The sequence below is a fragment of the Bubalus bubalis genome, chromosome 18 (genome assembly GCF_019923935.1).
Source record: "Bubalus bubalis isolate 160015118507 breed Murrah chromosome 18, NDDB_SH_1, whole genome shotgun sequence".
Taxonomy (NCBI): domain Eukaryota; kingdom Metazoa; phylum Chordata; class Mammalia; order Artiodactyla; family Bovidae; genus Bubalus; species Bubalus bubalis.
The window spans coordinates 36243535-36260498 of NC_059174.1; the positions used below are offsets into that span (position 1 = coordinate 36243535).

General features: G+C 37.2%; 1 protein-coding gene across 4 annotated transcripts in view; it reads left to right on the forward strand.

The window, feature by feature from the left end:
• The first annotated feature begins 547 nt into the window (after nt 1-547).
• Nucleotides 548-16964, forward strand: part of NFAT5 (nuclear factor of activated T cells 5) — a 122623-nt gene continuing 106206 nt past the window's right edge. For 2 of the 4 annotated variants that reach the window (XM_025268955.3, XM_025268956.3), the window contains exons 1-2: nt 548-955; nt 2690-2743. In XM_025268955.3, coding sequence (XP_025124740.1) covers nt 883-955; nt 2690-2743 — 127 coding nt within the window. In that variant the 5' untranslated portion in view covers nt 548-882. The other 2 variants (XM_025268957.3, XM_025268958.3) reach the window with 2 other exon arrangements.

A 16964-nucleotide genomic window follows, 5' to 3' on the forward strand; every position in this document is an offset into this window, starting at 1 on the left:
TTTCCAGGATATGGTCTGCCATTTCCTAATTAAGAAATGAGTTTGATAGTCCTTTGGCCAACTCAATTCAGACATTGCTATGAAAACCCCAAAGGAGTGGTAACTCCAAGGGACGAAACTCTATTCCCCTCTGAGACCCCACGCCTGCCCGCTCGGGATGTCCCGACTCTGGGGGCGTTGGAGGGGGGTGGTTCTCCCCTGTTCCCGGAGACAACTCGGCTCCCCTAGGTTTGTGTCCTCCTGAGCTCAGCTTGGAGCTGGGCCGGCCGCCTCCGGCTTGCCGCCACCAGGTCGGTGCAAATACCTTTTCCTTCCCCGGGGCCCCAGGCGCGGACACCTCCCAGCCTCCCTCCCTCTCGGCAGCGGGGCGGGGCCGTTTCCCAGCTCGTGAACAGCAGCCCCGGGCCGCTGCAGCAGGAAGCGGAGCCCTTGTTGATGCTGTTCCGTGGCGCGCCTTCCCGCCCTCCGGTAGTCGCCTGGGCTATTCCCTGCTCTGGGGCGCCCCCCTCCGCGCCTGCGCAGTGCCTCGCGGGAGGCGGGGCTCAGATTCCTGTCAGCGGCGGCGGCGGTGGCGGCGACCGTCAGTTTTCGCTGAGGAGAAGCACGAAACGGACCCGTTGGCTCTCCCCTTCCCTTTCCCCCGACCTGAACCCCCGCTCCTGGCTCGCCGGGAATTAGTCGCCGTGGAGTTCTCCCTCCACCCCGCCGCTGTTTCCTCGGTTCGTCGGCTCGGTGGAAGTCACTGCCCTCGAGGAGGAGGCAGCGGCAGCCGCCCTCGCCTGCCGCCCCCGGTTCGGTGCCCGCGGTCCCGGAGAGGAGGTGCCGCCGCCACCGCCGCTCCCCCCCTCCCGCTGCCCTCGGGCCGGGCTGGGTCGAGTTGCGATGCCCTCGGACTTCATCTCATTGCTCAGCGCGGACCTAGACCTGGAGTCGCCCAAGTCCCTGTACTCACGAGGTGAGTCAGGCTGGGGGCTGGGGTGTGTGTGGGGGAAGCGGGGAGGCCCGACCCAGGGGGAACCGGAGGGGTCCCGGTTGGGGGGCGGCCGAGCTTCCGCCGGAATGGTCTGTCTTGCGAGGGGTGGGGGTGGTAAGGAGAGGCCGAGGGGCTGGGGGCGGTGGTGGAAGGGGCCCAAGAGGAGTGGCGGCCCCTCCCCCGCGGAGCCGCCTGCCGCCTGGGGCCCAAATACCGCCGGCCCCCGGGTCTGCGGCCCCCGGTGGCTCTGAGCGCCCCTCGGTGGCGGGCTCTCCCCTCTCCCCGGGCGGCCGGCCCCGGCCTCCCCGGCTTGAGGATCACCCAGGACTGGGCCCCGCGCTGGAGCTGCCGCGATCCGGGCGCCGTGGCTCTTCTTACCAGGACCACCCTCCCCAGCAAAGTTGCCCCCAAAGGGGCAGTGTAGCCTGGAGCTGGTTCTGGGTGCAGGATCACCATTTTTCTCCCCCTCCAGGTTGTTTGTGCGCCGTGGTTCTCCCCCCTCTCTCTCCGGCCTAGTCCACTCCCTCCCCTTGTTGGGACGGCCCCCCTCGACCAGGCGTCCTTCTTTCCTCGTCATCTTATTGCTGGAAAGAGCCCGAATTTTCTTTTCTTTTTTCTCTCTTTCCATCTCTGTGACAGTCTAATTACTTACTTCTCCCTCTGTTTTACAAAGAGAGGGGTGCTCTCTCTGCATTAGTTTTATTCCTCTCCTGTCCCAGGGGTACCAGCTCAGGGCAGAGACGCTGTCCTTTGAGAATTTTCTCTTTCGTTGCCGTTCTGGGGCTTGTTGCAGGGAGGGGACATTGCACAGAGTTTCCAGTTTTAAAACTGTTGGCTAAGGCTTGGAGGGGATTCCCGGGATATAAAATATTAACACTTGAGCTGATCTCTACTGGGGTTAAATTCCTATACTGGACACAAGAATGTGTTAGAACAGGTTCCTTGTGCAAGGGCCATCAAACCAAAATTCTCTCACTGCACTCTTCACCACTTTTTAAACCATTGAGAGGGGGTAAAATATATTACTGGGCTATTAGCCATTTATTTTGACGTATTAAAAAAATGAATACCAATGTGGACCTCTTTACTGAGAAATTCAGGGTCTCTTTAGTTTTGGGTTTGATGTATCCACCCGCTGATCCCACCTCTTCCAAAAAGGGCGGCTTCAGCCTCACCTTCTTCTATCTAAATCGCTTAAGTGAATCCGAGTGCGATGGTTTACTCTGGAAGGTACTGGGCTTTATCGACTGACGTTTGTAGAGTCCTACTTAGTGACTGTAGCCATTGTCTTGTTGTTGCTCTGATGACTTTAGCCGGCAATCACCATCCTGTAGGATGTTTTTCGGGCAACATTACCTGAAGTAGCTTGAAAATATTTAATTTTGAGTGTCAGAAGGAAGAGACGGTATCTAGAGGTGATCCTTAGAGGAGGGCTAATGTGATACAATTGGGTGTTAAAAATAGTCAAGACATTAACACCATTTGTGCAGTAATCATCAGATAATTTTCCATGAAACAAATGCTTTATGAAAATCTAAGTTTAGCATGAAGGCCAGTGTAGAGGCAATTCAGCCTTTCTTTGCAGAGAATATATTCGCAAATATGGACTTTAGCTCTTAAAAATACGTGACAATTATATAAGAGATGTATGCTATCCTTGGCTTTTTTTTTAGTCATTCAGCATAAAAAGTACTTAATGCTTTTTGTGTTTTTCAGATTCTCTGAAGTTACACCCATCACAGAATTTTCATAGAGCTGGACTATTGGAAGGTCAGCAAAGTGCCATTTTAAAGCATATTGTGTGAGTATGCAAAGGCTTTCTCTAAAATGGAGTTTAAATGAGAAACTTTGCAAACTCATACAATGTAGTTTTCTCCTGAAGAGCCTGATCCTTCTTTTAGAGCAGCTGAATGTTTTAGTGGATTTTATTGCTGTGTTTGATGTCCTTGTTAGCTATTGTATCTGTTTTGAGAAGCTTTGGGAAAAAAACCCACAAAACTTAAAAATTATGTGTTGGGTGTTCTATTTTAGAATTCCGTATCTTGATTCAAGTTTTTTACAAAGCAAACTGAATGTAAAAAGGCTCTAACATTAAGTAAGGTAATGAATATGACTAAGAGTGACACCAAACACGTTTAGTTTGAAAAGTCAAAATTTAAAACTTCTGTAGGCTGAGCATTTCAGAATGGAATATTATTTATTACAAAAGCATTGATGTCGTTACTGTTGCATCATTTTGAAGGATGAGAAAAGCCAAGTAATAGAGATACTGATTGAGTTATGCTTAGAAAAAAAGGTTTTAGAAAGTTCTGGAAATGTTAATAGACTGTAGAACAAACGGCTGACAGTTACTTTAGAAAACTTTATTCTGTGTTGCCTTTAGCATTTTTAGACAAAAAAAGAGGACTACTTGTTTTGTTTTTGTAGTTTTGTCATTTTTGGATCTTATAACCCTGGGAATTGGACTGCAAAGATGTTAACTTCCTTATGATGAGTAACCTGAAATTAAGAGACTTGGGGAGGGGGGAGAGTCATACAGTAGCAAAGTAAACAGTGCTTTTGTGTTGTAGTTGGTACTTTTTACCCGAACCCAAGCTGCCACTGTAATATACATGTAGCCCGCAACTTAAGCATTTTATGGTCCACTTAAAAAAAGGCCCTAAATATTTAAGTTTGACTTGAGTGTAGGTTTTTGCCTCCCATATGGTAGCCTGGTATATATAGCAAGGGAAAAAGTGGGTTTTGTATGTAAGCTTAAATTTGAATATCATTTAGCTACTTATTAGCTCTGTGACCTCGGGGAAATGATTTTATCTAAGTCTTAATATTCTTTTATTAAAATGTATATAATCTCTTAAATTTAGTGAGCTAATGTGTATGAAAGTGCTTAGTATAGTGTCTGGCTTATTACATGTTGTGTATTTGTTCCTTTAGTATCAGCCAAGTTGTCTTAACTGTAACTTAAAACATATAAAATGTTCTCAAATGAATTATTTATTATATTTATACTTATAAAAGTCCATAGTTATATATTAATATACAAATCAACTTCAATTTGAGGCAAGGAATTTCTGAAGCGTCTCTTAGTGAAGCATATTTGTTGTTATTTGTAATGTTCAATTTGTGACCATGTTGTGAAGTTATATTTGTCTGTATAAATATGGGCAACAAATTAGAGTGTTATAATTGTAGAGATATCAGGCAGGAGAAAGAAAAGAAAAAATATGAGTGTTAATTACTTAAGCAAATGTTTTGAAATGCAAACAGAAATTTAATATGTATATGTTTAACCAAAATGCTTTTACTAATTTTTCATTTTGGTTGAGAGGATATTCACTTGTTTCAAGTAAGATCACCCTTTACAGATTATATATAAATTGTAAAATGTATAAGTATCAAGTTTGTCATGTCCTTTTATATCTCTGATACAAAGTATCAAAAGAAAGTTGTTTGCTTGTGTGATAAAAGAGTTTAATCTATGTACCCTATTCTATTTTCAACCTTTTATTGTGGAAGTTTTAAAGAATATACAAAAGTGGAGAGAATAAAATGATGAAGCCATATAGACCCATGACCAGACTTTAACAATTATCAAAGTATGTCTACTCTTCTTAATCCTCTCTCCTCCCTCAAGCTGTATTAAATATCAGACATCATAATCATTTCATGTATAAATACCTCTGTATTAGAGTGATATTTCTTGTATTACTTCTTAAAATACTCTGTTATTCCAGGAAATACATATTCTAATTTATTTCAACAAGATATAGCAGGAAGCTACTGCTTCAAGTGTATAAGAAAATCTATGCTAGATTTGTAGGTTATGTGGTCATACTTACGTTCAGATCCTTGTTCAACATTTGTGTATGATCTCAGCTTAGTCATTTAGTCTTTCTGTCCTTCGGTTTTCTCTGTTTTTTAAATGGGGACAATAATAGTATCTTCATAGGTGTTGTTAAGATTATTTGAGGCAAATTCATGTAAAGCGTTTAGCCTGGCACATAGTAAACACAGTAAATGTTACCTAAATTTTAAAAATTTAAACAGTCATCTACATAGTTTTTACTGTGTGCCAGGAACTTTACAAATAACTCAATTCTCATAACAGCTATTTGAGATCATTATTATTACACCATTTCACAGATGAGGAAGCTAAGGAGGCACAGGGAGTTTCAGTAACATAGAGAGAGTCACACAGCTGAGAAGTTGTAAAGACAAGATTCCAACCCAAGTAGTCTCACTTTAGAGTCTGTGCTCTTAAGTACTAAACTGTACTGACTTGCTATGATATATAATATGAAGTATTGTCTAGTAATATTTATTGTGTGCTTACGTCAGTAGTCCAGATTTCCATCTGATAACTAAAAACATCAGCCTTGAGTGGGGTTTCCCAGATGGCTCAGTGGTAAAGAATCTGCTTGCCAGTGCAGGAGACATAGGAGATGCAGAAAGATCCCCTGGAGGAGGAGATGGCAACCATTCCAGTATTCTTGCCTGGGAAATCCCATGGATAGAGGAACCTGGTGGGCTACAGTCCACTGGGTCTCAAGAATCTTGACATGTCTTAGCAACTAAACACATGTGCACAGCCCAGAGTGAGGGAATTTAGTTGTTATCATACAATTTGTTAAGCTTTTTAAAGAACATAGATTTTACAAATTAAAGTTTTTTTGGGGGGAGGATTTGAAACAAAAGTTGGAAAACCTACAGTTGAGTTTTTAGCTTTAAAAATAGTTTCAAAATCTTTTTACTATTCAGTTTGTTTGCATTTATCTTACATATCAGTGATGGACCTTTCTACTCTGTCTCCTTTTTAAGAACAGGAAATTAGGTTTTGCTTTTTTTACTTGTGATATAATTGGCATATATTAGTTTCAAGTTGACAACAAAGATTTGATATTTATATATATTGGGAAGTGATCATCATAAGTCTAGTTACCTTCTGTCACCCTACGTAGTTCTGCTACTGCTGTTTTAATGTAGTGGTTGCCCAACAGTAGGAAAAGCTAGTTAATATAATGATTCATAGCCATTAAAATAATGTTCCTGATGACCCCATAGTTACATGTGAAACTCCTAATAAAATAAGTAAATAAAAGACATTGTTGTAATTATATTAAAAATAGCTTGCATAGAAAAAGTCCTGGACAAAAGTATATTCTGCAGATTTTTACCTTTTGATTCTATTTTTGCATTTTCCCTGCTTTCTTTAAAGAAGGTAGTTTGTATATATTTTTTAAAAGATAAAGTGGTTTATACTTAGAGTTCAGACTTTAAGGCTAGGATTTTTCTTTGTTGTGCCTGGAAAAAATGTTCAGCTACAAAAAAAGGTACCATTTCTTACACTTTCTATATTAAAAAATGTTGATTTTGGCATATATAGTTGGCTATGTAAAAACTGACATACAAAGTTAAATAAGCAATAAGGAGTCATTCTTGAAATACCTATAGAGATGTAATATAAGATGGTAGAAAATCAGATAAAACAGGGAAAATAATATAAGCAAATTAGAAGAAGATAGAGTAATAAAAACGGGATTAAAATTTTAAAATGCTTCAAAAAGTATGAGTTAAGAGATTACATTAAAATACTTTTAAAAGTATGAGTCAAGAAATTACATATGGATCAAATTAAAGAACTGGTTAGATAAGAGCTAAACACCAATATGATGTAGTCCTAATATGACTTAAATATTTAAGATTGGAAGATTTTTAAAAGAAAAGATGAAATATTGTAATGAGTTAGGGAAAAATAAACTACTTAAAAAAAAAACCACTACTCTAAATCTATTAGATATTATATCATGCAGTAATTTTACTTTATAGTTCAAAATTGAAAATCCTAAAAATAGTAGCAGGTTTTTTTTTAAACAGATTTTATTGGGATATTACTGGGATATTTAATTACCTTTAAGTCTGATTTATTTTTTTCCTAGGGCTTGTGTTCATAAGATAGTCAGGGCATACACGATGATATGTATTAAGATAACTTACTGGAAAGGACTTTTTGGAAATATTTAATGTTAAAAGTACTCTATTGAATCCTTTTCTGGGTTAGAATCTATTAATCTCTATTTGTCTATACCTAACAAACTAAAATATTATTATTGAAATAATTATAGAAATGAATTTTAAACATAACAAATTTATACCTAGTTCATGCCAACTTTTTGTTTCTAGGATCCATCTCTCTAATTTCCTTTCATTTGTTTTTTGTCTCTTCTTAAACTCTGTTTCTCTTTTTTTTTTATTTTAATTTTTATTCAGTACTAGAATTCGGTTGCTTATTACAGCAAAAGGATAGAAATACGTATTTAATCAGATGGTTCTTGGTCTGCTCTTCATTCACTCTTGACTCTACTGTATTTATTCCAGGAGTCCCCTAAAACTTGAAAATGAAAGTACAGAAAGACATTTCTTATTGTGATCAATAACTATATAAATAGCCACTTTTTATTAGAAAAAGTTGACTGATTAGATTGTTTTCTATTAAGGATAACATGTAATTAGAAAAAACAAAGATCAAATTAATCTGAACCATCAGTTGGGCCTGATTATATAGTGAGAGAGGATAATTCTGTTAGGTAAAAGATGTTCTTCAATAGTAATGTTGCTTATTATACTCTTTTCTTGTTATTAAGATTTTATTTCAAGTTGCGTGAGAGAGATTCATGTGTCTTTTATTTCCTGCTGTCTTAATAAAAATCAAGGTTAAAAAATCTAATTAAGTATATAATACACTAATTATAAACATGTACTTGAATGAAAAGGTAGAAATCATCTTTATGGATTAACTATAGATAATGATTTCAGCTTCCAAGTATAATAAAACCTCATGTTGTGATGAAGAATCTATATTTTTGGTTTAAACTAAAGATGCAATGCATGAGATTTTTCAGTTACTTTTATTAATAACTATTAAAATAGATTTTTTCCTCTTTTATTTTTAATATTTACTTTTATAAGTTGTTGTTTAGTTGCTAAAGTCGATAATGATTATTACTGCAGGCCAGCCATGAATCCTTATCCTGTCTTTCCCATTCAGAAATGATATTAGTCCTTTAGTAAATTTAGTACTTGGTTTTTAAAATGAGACAAGAACAGAAAAGTTACTAATAAATAGTGAGCCAAGTTGTTGATTACTCTTTACAAATTTAGTTTTAGTTTTAAAAAAAATCTACGTAAAGCCATCTTTGTAGGACATGTTAGAAGAAACAATGTTGGTAAAGAGAAGAAAGAGTAATCAGTTCAATGTTAGTAATAATTGAAAACATTTTTTGAGCAATTTATCAGCTTTTACAGATATTTTTCACATTTAATCCTCAGAAAAATCCTGTGAGTATCCCTGTTTAATCAATGAAGAAACTGAAGTATAGAGGGATTCAATGATTTTTCTAAGGTCACATAGTTAGCTAGTGGAGGAGGCTGGAATTTGAAACTTGACTATTTTACTCCAGAGTTTTGAGTTTTTACTTACTCTCTTTTAACAGTACAAATATTTGGTAATTGGTATTTATACTTCAGGCCCTAATGAGGTTATACCACTGTTTAAGTGGTATAAAAAGAATACTTTGTGTAGATTTCTTGAGCTTAACAGTTCCTATAAAATAATGAGAGAAATTCTATAAGCCACACATAAAAATCAGTAAAGATTATGATGATGACCCTTTTAAGGAATATTTTAATGCTCAAAATTAGCAAATCAATGCCTCCCTTTGGTGGGTGTCTTGAAGATTTATCTGAAGCACATCGCTGTTTGAACCTGTTTTGACTGATGATGGTGCTCAAAAGTGAAAAGAAAGGGGAGGGGTAAGCAAGCCACCACCTAAGGAGGACTGCTTTAAAAATGGAGGATGCCGTTGGTCTCTTCATTTCTTTGGCAGTAGTTTGTAGAAGCATAGAAGTCACTGCACCGTATTTCTGCTGGTATGTTTCAGAGCCTAACTAAACCCAAGAAGGAATAAGCAATAGAAAAAGCAGTACTCATAGAATATTGGGAGTTAGTTCTGTTTCTTGCTGTGGTTGGTGTTAGTTCCTGAGCTTGCTGAAAATTGTTAGGCAGTAGAAAATCTGGATATTAATTTTGATTAAGCCGTTAGACCACGTGGAAAATCGTATAAGTGGTCCTTTTCTTCATCAGGGACATTATCATCAGACTTGCTTACCTAAGAGTTGTGAGGAAGAATAACTGAAATAATGTTAGAGGATTTTGAAAAAAATAGTGATAATTTGCAAAAGGCCCTATTAAATTTACTTTGGTTCTTCTTTCCACTGTCTCGCTCTCTTTTTTCACCCAGTCTCCCCATTTTACCTATGTCTCCATTTTCTCATGGTTCTCTCTACATTTTGCTTGTTGGTTCTGCTGTTACTTTTTGTATCCTTTCTTTCCTCTCTTTTAACAAAAACAAACCATCTTTATACATGTACACAGGTATACCCATTTTAAGTGTTCCTTGAGTTTTTAACAAGTGTGTACATTGTGTAACCACTACAGACAAGCTATAGAAAGTTTTAGTCATCCCATGAAGCTACTTCTACTCTTTTGTAGTCAATTCTGCCCACTCTAGCCCCTCAGGCAACTACTGATCTGTTTTTCCCTAGATTAGTTTTGCCTTTTTAAAAAATTTGTATAAATGGATTTATACAGAACACACTGTTTACAGTATGCAGTGTGTACTCTTCTCTTTAATTTTGTTGTTCAACCACCATAACCTTCTAAAAAGGAAAACTAGATTTTTAAAGGACATAAAGTTAGTAAGGCATTTTTTATTTCTGTATTCTGAATGTAGCCAAGTGTAGCTTATTTTAGAGATAATTCTTTTATGCCTATGTGCAGGGTTATACGTTACAGAGTCATATTATTGTTATTGTTATATTATTATAGTAATATTATTATTCATTCACTCAAAGTGAATTTATTCCCATGTATCCTGGCCACATATTGCTTATAGTTTAGTAATAGAGATTGTATGTAAATAAGCAGTGATAACACAGAGTTTTAAAAGGTTTTATAATTCACTCAAGAATGGAGGATGAAGTTAATATGAAGTTCCTGTTTGTTAATAGGAAAATACTTTTGTGCAGAGTGTATCTGAATGTTATTTGTCCCCCTATTTAATAACTGTAAATTGAGGTTTAAAACTTTAAACTTTCTTTTTAAAACTGTTTAAGTCTTCAGAAGGTTATAGAGTTGAAGAATATGTGGAGGGTATGTACTTATTTATACTGATCATAAAGGTAAAAGTGTGAGCTTTCTGTCCCATGTGAGTACTATCTTGTGCTTGATTGTGAATTATAAATGCTAATTTTGAGTAAAATTCATGTTTGCCCAGTAATCATATTGTATTACTATACTACTATAATCATATTATACTACTATACTACTAGTTTGAACATTAGACTTTAAAATACTTTTGTAAAACAGTGTAACAGAACAATTAAATGTTTATTGATGAAGGTGTGATTAACCTTAACTATTTGCTTGAATTAAAGTTTTCATTACAGCAATACTACTGTAAAGCAGTTATCCTTCAATTAAAAATAAATTTAAAAAATAAAAATAAAGTTTTCATTACAATTTTCTAGGGGAGTCAATTAAAACCTTGTATTTAAAAGTGTCTGATAGCAGTAAAAAAATCCAAACATAGTCTTAACAAACAGCTATTCTTCACAATAGATTTGTAGTTAAAAGTCTTAGAGAGTTTGTTACTGTTTTTTTCCAGTTTTTAAGTAACAACTTGCTTGTTGGGTTTGAATTCTGAAAGGAAGATTTCTACTTAAAATTGTAATTAATGATAATAAATGAATGTTCACAAATGTAAATGCTCAATTTATGGGCAGTTATAAGTACTTGAGAAACACTGTAAATTAAAAGTTTACTTTAATAAGGTTTTATAAAATTGTATTGTGAACTCCAAAACTGTTTCCTATATTCTTTTTCATTTTTATTGTTAGGTTATATTCTAGTCTAGACTTTTAGGTAAGGTAAATGAATGGGAAATATAAACATACAGCTTGAATTTTGTAATTTTATAATGATTTTTGAAGAACTTTTCATTTTCTTAGTTTACTTTTGCCTATGATATTGAGTAGAGAGTGAACATTCATATATACTAATTGAATAATATGCCTTGGATAAAATCACCACTTAATTCCTTTAAAAACTCTTTATTGCTTAAAAAAAAACCAAACAAACCAAGATAATGAAGTTATCGAAGGACAGAAAGTTATTAGTTAACCAAATTACTGCTCTGTTATAGTAAGCATAAATAACATGTTTATAGTGTAAAATATAGTAAATAAAAACTAAAAAATGACTTTTTTGAGAATGTTTCCCAAACTTCACAAGAGTGGGTAACACTGTAAATGCTGCATAGGAAAAAAAAAATTAGTGCATCCTGAATTGAGAACAAATAAAAAGAAGAGTTGAAATCAAAGAATATGAAGTGATTTTCTAATAAATTCATAATAAATTAAAAGTGCTAGAGATGATAATAAGTAAATCAAAGTCCCATATACTTATCTGAATTGTGACTAAAAACACAATTTCAAAAACATATATTACTTAATAGCTGTGTAATTTTTTCCTGCAGTTTATTGTGATCCACACAGTCAAAGGCTTTGGCATAGTCAATAAAGCAGAAATAGTTGTTTTTCTGGAACTCTCTTGCTTTTTCGATGATCCAGCAGATGCTGGCAATTTGATCTCTGGTTCCTCTGCCTTTTCTAAAACCAGCTTGAACTCCTGAAGTTCACGGTTCACGTACTGCTGAAGCCTGGCTTGGAGAATTTTGAGCATTACTTTACTGGTGTGTGAAATGAGTGCAATTGTGCGGGAGTGTGAGCATTCTTTGGCATTGCCTTTCTTTGGGATTGGAATGAAAACTGAGCTTTTCCAGTCTTGTGGCCACTGCTGAGTTTTCCAAATTTGCTGGCATATTGAGTGCAGCACTTTCACAGCATCATCTTTCAGGATTTGGAATAGCTCAACTGGAATTCCATCACCTCCACTAGCTTTGTTCATAGTGATGCTTTCTAAGGCCCACTTGACTTCACATTCCAGGATGTCTGGCTCTAGGTGGGTGATCACACCATCGTGATTATCTGGGTCGTGAAGCTCTTTTTTGTACAGTTCTTCTGTGTATTCTTGCCATCTCTTCTTAATATCTTCTGCTTCTGTTAGGTCCCTTCCATTTCTGTCCTTTATCGAGCCCATCTTTGCATGAAATGTTCCCTTGGTATCTCTAATTTTCTTGAAGAGATCTCTAGTCTTTCCCATTCTGTTGTTTCTTGAGAAACCTATATGCAGGTCAGGAAGCAACAGTTAGAATGGGACATGGAACAACAGACAGGTTCCAAATAGGAAAAGGAGTACGTCAAGGCTGTATACTGTCACCCTGCTTATTTAACTTATATGTAGAGTACATCATGAGAAACGCTGGGCTGGAAGAAGCACAAGCTGGAATCAAGGTTGCCTGGGAGAAATATCAATAACCTCAGATACGCAGATGACACCACCCTTATGGCAGAAAGTGAAGAGGAACTCAAAAGCCTCTTGATGAAAGTGAAAGAGGAGAGTGAAAAAGCTCAACATTCAGAAAGCGAAGATCATGGCATCTGGTCCCATCACTTCATGGGAAATAGATGGGGAAACAGTGGAAACAGTGTCAGACTTTTATTTTTTTGGTCTCCAAAATCACTGCAGATGGTGATTGCAGCCATGAAATTAAAAGACGCTTACTCCTTGGAAGGAAAGTTATGACCAACCCAGACAGCATATTCAAAAGCAGAGACATTACTTTGCCAACAAGGGTTCGTCTAGTCAAGGCTATGGTTTTTCCTGTGGTCATGTATGGATGTGAGAGTTGGACTGTGAAGAAGGCTGAGCGCCGGAGAACTGATGCTTTTGAACTGTGGAGTTGGAGAAGACTCTTAAGAGTCCCTTGGGCTGCAAGGAGATCCAACCAGTCCATTCTGAAGGAGATCAGCCCTGGGTGTTCTTTGGAAGGAATGATGTTAAAGCTGAAACTCCGGTACTTTGGCCACCTCAATGTGAAGAGTTGACTCATTGGAAAAGACTCTGATGCTGGGAGGTATTGGGGGCAGGAGGAGAAGGGGACAACAGAGGATGAGATGGCTGGATGGCATCACCGACTTGATGGACGTGAGTTTGAGTGAACTCCAGGAGTTGGTGATGGACAGCGAGGCCTGGAGTGCTGCAATTCATGGGGTCTCAAAGAGTTGGACACGACTGAGTGACTTGATGTTCAAGCTGGTTTTAGAAAAGGCAGAGGAACCAGAGATCAAATTGCCAACATCCGCTGGATCATAGAAAAAGCAAGAGTGTTCCAAAAAAACATCTATTTCTGCTTTATTGACTATGCCAAAGCCTTTGACTGTGTGGATCACAATAAACTATGGAAAATTCTGAAAGAGATGGGCATACCAGACCACCTGATCTGCCTTTTGAGAAATCTGTATGCAGGTCAGGAAGCGACACTTAGAACTGGACATGGAACAACAGACTAGTTCCAAATAGGAAAAGGAGTACGTCAAGGCTGTATATTGTCACTCTGCTTATTTAACGTATATGCAGAGTACATCATGAGAAACACTGGGCTGGAAAAAGCACAAGCTGGAATCAAGATTGCCGGGAGAAATATCAATAACCTCAGATATGCAGATGACACCAGCCTTATGGCAGAAAGTGAAGAGGAACTCAAAAGCCTCCTGATGAAAGTGAAAGTGGAGAGTGAAAAAGTTGGCTTAAAGTTCAACATTCAGAAAAGGAAGATCATGGCATCTGGTCCCATCACTTCATGGGAAATAGATGGGGAAACATTGGAAACAGTGTCAGACTTTGTTTTTCTGGGCTCCAAAATCACTGCAGATGGTGATTGCAGCCATGAAATTAAAAGACGCTTATTCCTTGGAAGGAAAGTTATGACCAACCTAGATATCATATTCAAAAGCAGAGACATTACTTTGCCAACAAAGGTTTGTCTAGTCAAGGCTATGGTTTTTCCTATGATCATGTATGGATGTGAGAGTTGGACTGTGAAGAAGGCTGAGCGCCGAAGAATTGATGCTTTTGAACTGTGGTTTTGGAGAAGACTCTGGAGAGTCCCTTGGACTGCAAGGAGATCCAACCAGTCCATTCTGAAGGAGATCAGCCCTGGGTGTTCTTTGGAAGGAATGATGCTAAAGCTGAAACTCCAGTACTTTGGCCACCTCATGCGAAGAGTTGACTCATTGGAAAAGACTCTGATGCTGGGAGGGATTGGGGGCAGGGGGAGAAGGGGACGACAGAAGATGAGATGGCTGGATGGCATCACTGACTCGATGGACATGAGTCTAGGTGAACTCAGGGAGTTGGTGATGGACAGGGAGGCCTGGCGTGCTGCGATCATTGGGTCGCAAAGAGTCGTACACGACTGAGCGACTGAACTGAACTGAACTGTGTAATTTTAAGCAAGTTATTTAACCTTTCTATTTGTTTTCTATAAAGTGGAGTTAATAGATTCATATTTTGTTATGAGGATTGGATTGGATATTTGTTAATATTTCTAAAGAGCTTGCTACATAGTAAGCACTATATAAGTATTTGTTAAATAAAATTCATATGTAGAGCTAAGTTATTTGGCAAACATACGTACTCAAGATACAGTAAGGAAACAGGGTTTTATTATTACGCATAAGGTTGTGAACACCCAGATCAGATGTTGTTAAATTTATATGCTAAAGCTTAGATATTCACAGCAATATGTCTTGCGGAATTTATGTTCCTAAAATACAAATCTAATCATATTGCTTGCTTAAAAAAATCCTATAATGGTGCCCATGGGCTTTTAGGATGAAATCCAAATTCTTAAAGACCTACCTGGTTCTAGATTATCTTTTTGTTTTAATTGTGATGAAATTCATAGAGGATAAAGTTTATCATTTTAATAGTTTTAAAATGTATAATTCAGTGAGTTTTAGTCCATTCATAGTGTGCAACCAGCACCATTATATAATTCCAGAACATTTTCATCACCCCAAGCAGAAACCCCTTACTCATTTAGCAGTCATTCACCATTCCCTTCCCCACCCCCAGCCCCGGGTAGCCACTCATTTGCTTTTTGTCTCTAAGAATTTGCCTGTTCTAGACATTTCATATAAAAGAAATCATATATGTGGTCTTTTGTGACTTCTTTGTTTCACTTATAATGTTTTCAAGGTTTATTCATGTTGTAGCATGTATCAGTAATTCATTTCTTTTTATGGATGGATAATATTCCATTAAATGGATACATACTTTTGTTTATCCATTCATTTATTAGTTGATGGACATCTGGGTTGTTTTGGCTATTATGAACGTTTATGTACAAGTTTTTCTGTGTACAGATGCTTTCATTTCTCTTGGGTGTATACCTGTGAGTGCAAATGGTGGGTCATATGGTAACTCTATATTTATTTTCTTGAGGAACTGCCAAACTGCTTTCTACAATAGCTGCACCTTTTTACATTTTCAGCAGCAGTATAGGAGGGTTCTGATTTCTCCACATTATTGTCATTCTTACTGTTGTCTGTCTTTTTGATTATAGCTATCTCTAGTGGGTATGAGGCAGTCTCCTGGGGTTTTGATTTATATTTACCTGATGACTAATGATGTTGAATATCTTTTCATATGTTTATTTGCCATTAATATCTTTGGAGAAATATCGATTCAAGGCTTTGCTCATTTAAAACTGAACTATTTGTCTTTTCATCTTTTAATTGTAGGAGCTCTTATATTCTTTTTACAAGTCCCTTATTAAATATATGATTTACCAAAATTTTCTCCTGTTCTGTGAATTGTCTTTTTACTTTCTTGGTAGAGTCTTATGATGCACAAATCTTTTTAATTTTGTTGACATCTACTTTATCTGTTTTTGTTGTTGTTGCTTATGCTTTGTGTCATATTTATGAAACTGTTGCCTAATACAAGGTCAGAAAGATTACACCTATGTTTTCTTCTGAGAGTTCTGTAGTTTTGGCTCTTACATTTAGGTCTTCAATCCATTTTGAGTTAGTTTTTGTCTATGGTGTGAAGTAGGGATCCAGCATCATGCTTTTGCATGTGGATATCCAGTTGCCCCCAGTACTATTTGTTGAAAAGGTTGCTGTTTCCCATTGAATGGCCTTGGCACCCTTGTTGAAAATCAGTTGACTATAGGCATATGGATCCTCAGTTCTTTTCTAATCATCTATATGTTTATTCTTATGTCAGTACCACATTGTCTTGATTACTATAGCTTTGAAATTAGGAAGAATGAATCTTTAAATTTTGTTCTTTTATGAAATTGTTTTGGCTATTCAGGGTCCCTTGAATTTCCATTTGAATTTTAGAATCAACTTCTCAATTTATGCAAAAAAGTGAGCTGTGATATTAATAGGGGTTGCATTGAATCGGTAGGCCAGTTTGAGGCGCATTACCATTTTAATAGTATTCAGTCTTTATGAACATGGGATGTGTTTTCCTTTATTTAGGTTTTCTTTCATTTCTTTCAACAATGTTTTGTAGTTTTCAGAACATAAGTTTTACATCTTTTAAACATCTATTTTAAAGTATTTTATTCTTTTTGATCATTGTTTTTTAATAAAATTATGGAAATAATTTGAAGAAAGATCTCTCAAAACATAGGAGAGCTTTAGTATTAAAGTAATAGCTTATGCATGTGATCAGGAAATGAAACCCAAACCACAATAAGGTAACTGTACAATATTAGAATCAACCATGGAAATTAAAGCTGCAATAAACCATAAAGAGCATTTAGTAAAGTCCAGTTTTGTTTAAAAAGTTATACTGATAACCTTGTTTCTCAAGGACCTCACATTCCCTTATGTGGCACAAGTGCCTTATATCTGAAAGGTGCTTGAATGGATGACTGAATGAATGAATATCACATGCAAAAAAGAAGGAAGGAATGGTCTTGGAAGTCTGAGGATTGTGCTCTAGTTATATAAACCA